This window comes from Belonocnema kinseyi, chromosome 3, assembly GCF_010883055.1.
Source record: "Belonocnema kinseyi isolate 2016_QV_RU_SX_M_011 chromosome 3, B_treatae_v1, whole genome shotgun sequence".
NCBI lineage: Eukaryota > Metazoa > Arthropoda > Insecta > Hymenoptera > Cynipidae > Belonocnema > Belonocnema kinseyi.
In genome coordinates, this window is record NC_046659.1 from 158,339,321 (window position 1) to 158,348,065 (window position 8,745).

The following is an 8,745-nucleotide window of genomic DNA, read 5'->3' on the forward strand; positions in this document are numbered from 1 at the left end:
CTTTATTGTACTCTAATACATTTCCCAAAGTTTCAGCTCGATATTTTATTTACAAAGAAAGTTCTTAGGTTCAAAAAAACATTCAGTGAACTGAAAAACTGTCGTCGGTAATATAGGTATTTAGCTGTGTCACATGCCCTTAAATAAATTAATAAGTTTGAAAATTTTAAATTTGTATATGCAACACTGTAGTTCCTGAATATGTTTGAGCTAAAAAATAATTTATATTCAACCGCTGATATAACCTGAAAAATAAAAATATTCTTAAAAATCATAAATTCTTTAATTCTCTACAAAAAAATTTAATTATCCTAAATTTTGTCATATTCTCGGTTATATAACCTGAATTTAAATTGTCGGGAATTTAAGAACTCTAGCGATGCATAGGGTTAATTTTATGTCTTTTTTTTCAACCAATTAATTTGAATTTCTTGCAGAGGTCCACGTGCTGGTGTTGTCTTCTTCCGGAAAGGCGTGAGAAGTGTCGGGAAGAATGGCGAGAAGATAATGTACGATTTGGAGAGTCGAATCAATCAGGCAGTATTTCCAGGTCTTCAAGGAGGTCCACACAATCATGCGATCGCAGGAATTGCGACGACAATGAAACAAGCGACAACCGCAGAATTCCAGGATTATCAGAAGCAGGTAGTCGCAAATGCCAGGATACTTTGCTCGGGACTTCAGGCTCGCGGATATAAAATCTCGACTGATGGAACGGACGTTCATATGATTCTGGTGGATCTCAGAGCGAGCGGAATTTCGGGCGCTAAAGCTGAAAAAATTCTCGAGGAGATTTCAATAGCTTGTAATAAAAATACAGTTCCGGGTGATAAAAGTGCCCTGAATCCGAGTGGAATCAGACTTGGGACTCCGGCTTTGACAACTCGCGGTTTGAAGGAGGAGGATATTTGCCAAGTTGTGGATTTCATAGATAGAGGTGAGAGTTTATCTGAAATTTACCCTATTTCCCTTTTTTTTTTTTAAAGAATTTTCAACAAATTGGAAAAAAGTTCAGATTCTATCATTAATCTGGAAGTGATCTGGAATTTTGTTTAATCTTTTTAAATCTTTAGACATTCTTTCGAAATATTTAGAAATATTTTCAAGTTTTTGAGAAATCTTAAAAATATTTTGTAATTTTTCTTTTATATTTAACGAATCCTTGATTATAAATTAAATCGATAAAATATTATAAATAAACAAACTGAATATTTCAGTAAACAAAAAATAATTTTAAGAATTTCAATAGTTTAAAACAATTTTTTTTATAAAAATAGAAATCATTTAAATGACTATTAAATGTTTTGGAATCTTTGAAATTTTTCCAGACTGCTTGACATCTTTAAACGTATTTTGAAATATTTTGAAATCTTAGTAATTTTAAGAGCGTTATTAGTTGTTTTTTCCCATGAAAATATAACTAGTTTAAATACTCCAAATAACTATAAAATCTTTCGAAATTTGTTAAATATTTTTGAATTATGATCATTTTAAAATATTTTCAAAATGTTGGATCGATATATTCATATTCCTAAAATGTATATATTTTAAGATGCATTTTTATAGCACTAATCATAATTTTTTATTGAAAAGCAAACATTTATTTTAATTTATTTTCCTATTCATTAAATAGGATTTTTTCGGTGGATTAACGAGTTATTTTTTATAAATTCAAACTATAAAATACTATAAATAAAAAAACTAAATATTTTAGAAAAAAATCATAATTTTAAGAATTATAATATTTGAAAAACATTTTTTTTATAAAAATAGAAATGATTTAAATAACTATAAAATTTTTTGGAATCTTCCCCATTTTTTTACACTTCTGGAAATCAAACATATTTTGAAATTTTTTAAAATTCTAGTCATTTTAAGAGTTTTTTAAAAATAAAAATAGATATAGTCTATATGCTCCAAATAACTATAAAATCTTGAAATCTTTCAAAACTTTTGAAATATTTTGAGATTTTTATCATTTTCAAAATGTTTGATCGATATATTCACATTCCTAAAATTTATATTTTTTAAAATGCATTTTTATAGCACTAATCATAATTTTTTATTGAAAAGCAAACATTTATTTTAATTTATTTTCCTATTCATTAAATTATGAATTAAATAGGATTTTTTCGGTGGATTAACGAGTTATTTTTTATAAATTCAAACTATAAAATACTATAAATAAAAAAACTAAATATTTTAGAAAAAAATCATAATTTTAAGAATTATAATATTTGAAAAACATTTTTTTTATAAAAATAGAAATGATTTAAATAACTATAAAATTTTTTGGAATCTTTGCAATTTTTTTACACTTCTTGAAATCTTTAAAGATATTTAAAATATTTTAAAATTCTAGTAATTTTAAGAGTTTTTTTAATAAAAGTAGATAGTTTATATGCTCCAAATAACTATAAATTCTTGAAATCTTTCAAGACTTTTGAAATATTTAGAGATTTTATTATTTTTAAATATTTTCAAAATTTTGGATCGATATATTCACATTCCTAAAATTTATATTTTTTAAGATGCATTTTCATAGCACTAATCATAATTTATTAATGAAAAGTAAACATGTATTTATTTAGATTTATTTTTTGATCCATTAAATTATGAATTAAACAGGAATTTTTTCGTGGATTAAGGAATTCTTTTTTTATAAATTAAAACTATGAAATACTATAAATCAACAAAATAAGTATTTCAGAAAACAAATCATAATTTTTAGAATTTCAATATTAAAAAATTTGTTTTTATAAAAATAGAAATATTTTGAATCTCTTTTGAAATAATCATCCAAATAACTATAAAATCTTGAAATATTTCAAAAGTTTTGAAATATTTTGAGATTTTTATCATTTTAAAACATTTTCAAAATGTTTGATCGATATATTCACATTCCTAAAATTTATATATTTTAAGATGCATTTTTATAGCACTAATCATAATTTTTTATTGAAAAGCAAACATTTATTTATTTATTTTAATTTATTTTCCTATTCATTAAATTATGAATTCAATACTTACTTGTTTTCTGAAATATTTAGTTTGCTCATTATGTTTATGATATTTTTTAGTTTTAATTTGTAAGAAAGAATTTGTTAATTCACTGGAAAAATTTGTATTCAATTCAGAATTTTATAAATCTATATAAATAAATCAATTTTACTTGTTGATTATAAATTATGATTGAAACTATAAAAATACATTTTTAAATCGAAGCTAAACATTTTGCGAACGTAAATGTGTCAATTGAACATTTTAAAATAATAAAAATGCCAAATGATTTAAAGATTTTACAGTTATTCAGAAACATTCTCTATTTTTATACACAAAAAAGAAAAATGATTAAATTTCATAAAATTATGATTTGTTTTCTAAAAAATTTAGTTTATTTACTTATAGTATTTTATTGTTTTAATTTATTATATTTTATATTATACTATATATTCATTCGTTAAATATAAAATATAAATTTTGCGAATTTGAATCTATCGATTCAAAATTTTTTAATATTTAAAAATAATGAAAGTTCCAAAGTATTTCAAAAATTTTAAGATTTTAGTTATTTAGAGTATTTAGAGTATTTCTATTCCTATACAAAAAGAGAAAATCTATTGAAATTCTTATTTGTTTTCTCAAATATTTGGATCATTTATAGTATTTTATGGTTCTAATTTATAAGAAAAGATTCGCAAAATATAAAATATAAATTTTTTGAGTGTGAATAAATCCATTCAAAATTTTGAAAATATTTCTAAATTTTCAAGATTTGTAAGATTTTAGGCTATTTCTATTTTTATATATAAAAAAACTTTTTAAATTCATAAAATTATGATTTGTTTTCTAAAATATTAATTTTATTATTATATAGTATTTTATTGTTTTAATTTATAATATAGGATTCGTTAAATATAACATATAAGTTTTGCGAATGTGAATAAATCGATTCATAATTTTGAAAATATTTGAAAATAATAAAAATTTCACATTATTTCAAAAGAGATTCAAAATATTTCTATTTTTATAAAAAAAAATTTTAATATTGAAATTCTAAAAATTATGATTTGTTTTCTGAAATATTTATTTTGTTGATTTATAGTATTTTATAGTTTTAATTTATAAAAAAAGAATTCCTTAATCCACGAAAAAATTCCTGTTTAATTCATAATTTAATGGATCAAAAAATTAATCTAAATAAATACATGTTTATTTTTCATTAATAAATTATGATTAGTGCTATGAAAATGTATTATAAAATATATAAATTTTAGGAATGGGAATATATCGATCAAACATTTTGAAAATGTTTTAAAATGATCAAAATCTCAATATATTTCAAAAGTTTTGAAAGATTTCAAGATTTTATAGTTATTTGGAGCATATAGACTATATTTATTTTTATTAAAAAAACTCTTAAAATGACTAGAATTTTAAAATATTTCAAAATATGTTTAAAGATTTTAAGAAGTGTAAAAAAATTGCAAAGATTCCAAAAAATTTTATAGTTATTTAAATCATTTCTATTTTTATAAAAAAAAATGGTTTTCAAATATTATAATTCTTAAAATTATGATTTTTTTTCTAAAATATTTAGTTTTTTTATTTATAGTATTTTATAGTTTGAATTTATAAAAAATAACTCTTTAATTCACCGAAAAAATCCTATTTAATTCATAATTTAATGAATAGGAAAATAAATATAAATAAATGTTTACTTTTCAATAATAAATTATGATTATTGCTATAAAAATTGATTTTTAAATATATAAATATTAGGAATGTTAATATATCGATCCAACAGTTTGAAAATATTTTTAAAAAACAAAAATTCCAAAATATTTAACAAATTTCGAAAGATTTCAAAATTTTACAGTTATTTGGGGTATTTAAACTATTTTATTTTTATAAAAAGTCTAATATATCTCTCAAAATTACTAACATTTCAAAATATTTCAAAAGATGTTGAAAGATTTCAAGAAGTGTAAAAAAATGTCAAAGATTCCTAAAGATTTCATAGTTATTTAAATCATATCTATTTTTATTTAAAACATTGATTTAAACTATTGCAATTCTTAAAATTATGATTTTTTCTGAAATCTAAAAAAAAAACTATAAAAATGTAGTTTTAAATGTAAAATATAAATTTTAGGATTATGAAAATATCTATTCAAAATTTAGAAAATATTAAAAAATAATAAGAAATCCAAAATATTTAATAATTTTCCAAATATTTCAAGATTTTACAATTATTTGGATTATTTAGACTATTTATATTTTTATAAAAAATATAAATGTTTTAAGTTATTATTTGTTTTCACAAATATTTAGTTCGTTTATTTATAGTATCTTATAGTTTTAATTTATAAGAAAGGATGTGTTATTCATAAAATATAAACTTTACGGATGCAAATATATTTTTAAAATATTTAAAAATAATAAAAATTCCAAAATATTTCAGTTTTCTAAAAAATTAAAAAATATTTTAGGGCATGTTTAGGGATTTCAAGAGATTGAAAAAAAAATTTTAAACTCCTAAAGATTTCGTAGTTATATAAATCATTTATATTTTTATTTACAAATTTTAACTATTGAAATTCTTATAATTTGAATTTGTTTTCTGAAATATTTAGTTTATTTATATTATTTTAAAAGATTAAAAAAATTCAGATTATTGTGTATTTTTTTTAATTTATGACGATGAAAAAATAATTGATTTTCACTTGGAAATAATAAATTATTATTAAAAATATATACATCGATTTCTAAAAAAATGCAAGAGGTTCTAAAATGTTTCAAAAGATTCCCAGAGATTTTAAAAGTTTCACCGTTATTTAGACCATTTTTTGGAATTTCAATTTCACGAAATCCATCAATTTGTGTGCATAAATTCTTTGAAATCCATTAAATATTAGAAATTTCCGTAAAATAACATGAAATCTGACATTTTCTGAAATTATTGAAAATTGATTAAAATACGCTTTCAAAATTCCTTAAAATCATAAAAATGTATTTAAGAAATTATTTTAAAACCAATACAAATTTTGCTAATCCCTTCAAATTTTTCAAATCCTTCAAAAATTGTGGATATTTTCAAATCTCCTGAAAATTTTCGTGAATCTTTTAAAATACTGTAAAATGTTTTTATAGCTCTTGAAAATTCCTTGGACGTTTTTGAAAATTCCATAAAACCTTTAAAGTCTTTTGGAATGCCTTTTATTTGTTGAAATCTATTACAAATTTCTTTGGATTTTTTTTAATAAGCTTAAAATCTGTAAAATCCTTTAAAATCAATTTCAAATGATTGAAATATATTGAAAGTTCCTCGAAATATTTTAAAATGCCCTAAAAATGTCAAATATTTCAATATTCCTTGTAATTTTTGAAAATATCCTAAAATTTAAAGTTGAAAAATATCCTTTTGAATCCGTTCAAATTATTGAAACTAATTAACAATCCCTTGGAATATTTTAAAATACCTTTCAAACATTTGAAATCTTCTGCACATTTTTTAAGGCTCTTGAAATCTCTCTAGAATTTGTTTAAATACTCTAAAATTTTTAAGAGATTTGGAAATCCCTACAACTTATTTAAATATATTTAAAATTCCTGGGCATTTTTTAAAATACCTTAAAATATTAAAATCCTTTGAAATCTCTTTAAGATTTTTAAATATTTTGAAAATACCTTAGAATCTTTTAAAGTACCCTTAAATATTTCAAATCCTATGAAATCTTTTAAAGTCACTTGTAAATTTTTAAAAATTCTAAAAATTCCTTGGAAGATTTAAAAGTACTTTAAAAATATATTTTATTTTAAATTCATACCTTCAAATGATTGAAATCGAGGTTAAATTCCTTGGAATCTTTTAAAATGCCCTGAAATATTTTAATTTCTTTGAAATTACTTCGAGATATTCAAATTATTGGAATTATTTGAAAATTCTATAGAACCTTTTAAAATACCCTAAAATATTTTAAAAATTCTATGCTGAATTTTGAAATCCCTTTAAAATTTGCAAAGATCTTTAAAATTCCTTGGAAGATTTAAAAATATCCCAAAATCTTTAATATCTTTTAAAATTCCTTGAAATTATTGAAATTTTTAAAATCCGTTGAAATTTCTCCTATGTATTTAAAATATATTAAATATTCCTTGAAATTTTTTGAAGTATCCTCATATACTTAAAATCCTTTGAACATTTTCAAAAGCTCTTGAAAACTACATGGAATTTTTTTAAATATAAAAAATTATTTAAAATACTTTGAAATTCCTAAAAATTATTGAAATATATTGAAATTCCTTGAATTATTTTTAAATATCTTAAAATATTGAAATCGTTTTGAAATACCCTGAAGATTCTAAAATCTTTTGAAAATGCTTTAAAATATTTTAAAATAACCTGAAATATTTTAAATCCTATGCAATCTTTTGAAAGTCTTTGTAAATTTGTAAAGCTTTTGAAAATTCCTCTAAAGTGCTTTGAAATTTTTGAAATCAATTGAAAATGCCTTGGAAACTTTTAAAATACCATAAATTATTTAGATATTTTTAAAACCCTCGACATTTTTGAAAGCTTTTAAAAATTCCTTGGAATTTTCTAAAATACCCTGAAATATTCAAATACTTTAAAAGTCTTGGAAGATTTTTAAAGCTTTTTAAAATCCGTTAAAACTTTTTAAAGCTCTTGAAAATTACAGAATTTTTAAAATACTCAGAAACTTGTATAATCCGTTGTAATCTCTAGAAAGCATTTGAAATATATTAAAGATTCCTTTGACATTTTCGAACATGCTGTAAAATATTTAAATTCTTTGAAATTCCTGGATGATTTTTTAATCTTTTTAAAATACCCTAAATATAAAAAAAAATTGGAAATCCTTTGAAACTTTTTAAAGCCCTTGAAATCTCTGTGGAATTATAAAAGTAAAATTTTAATACATTTTTTTAGTTCATTTTTGAAATTCCTACAAAGTATTTGAAATATATGAAATATTCCCTGGAATTTTCTAAAATACCCTAAATTATTGGAATACCTAAAATCCTTTTAAAAAATTTTAAGCTCTTAAAACACAATAGAGTTTTTAAAAATATCCAATAAATCTTTAAAATCTTTTTCAATTCCTAAAAATTATTTAAATATATTAAAATTCCTTGGAAATTCTTAAAATATAGAAATCCTTTGAAAGCTCTTAAAGATTTTTAAAACTCAGGAAATATTTTGGATTCTTTTAAAATAGCCTAAAATATTTCAAACTTTTTGAAATCCTTTGAAACTTTTTAAAGTTCTTAAAAACTACGGAATTTAAAAAATACTTCGGAACCTTTATAATCCGTTGCAATCTCTCGAAAGCATTTGAAATATATGAAATATTCCTTGAAATTTTCTAAAATACTGTAAAATATTGAAATTCTTGGAAATTCCTGGACTTTTTTTAAAGATTTTTAAAATTCTTTGAAATCCCTTGAAGATTTTTAAAACTTAGGAAATACCTTGGAATCTTTTAAAATAGCCTAAAATACTTCAAATATTTGGAAATCCTTTGAAACTTTTTAAAGTTCTTGAAAATTACGAAATTTTTTTAATACTTTGAAACTTTCATTAATTCGTTGAAATCTCTAGAAAGTATTTGAAATATATTAAATATTCCTTGTAAATTTTCCAAAATACTCTAAAATATTGAAATACTTTGAAATTTCTGGACGATTTTTAAAGCTCTTGAAAATGGCTTAAAGTTTTTT

The 8,745-nt window shown here is 20.6% G+C and overlaps 1 protein-coding gene across 3 annotated transcripts in view; it reads left to right on the forward strand.

Annotated features, from left to right (window-relative positions):
• The window catches only part of LOC117168964 (serine hydroxymethyltransferase, cytosolic), a 36,741-nt gene that overhangs the window by 26,123 nt on the left and 1,873 nt on the right, over positions 1-8,745 (forward strand). For all 3 annotated transcript variants that reach the window (XM_033354969.1, XM_033354968.1, XM_033354970.1), the window contains one exon: positions 438-937. In XM_033354969.1, the coding sequence (XP_033210860.1) occupies positions 438-937 (500 nt within the window). The remainder of the gene's footprint in view (positions 1-437; positions 938-8,745) is intronic.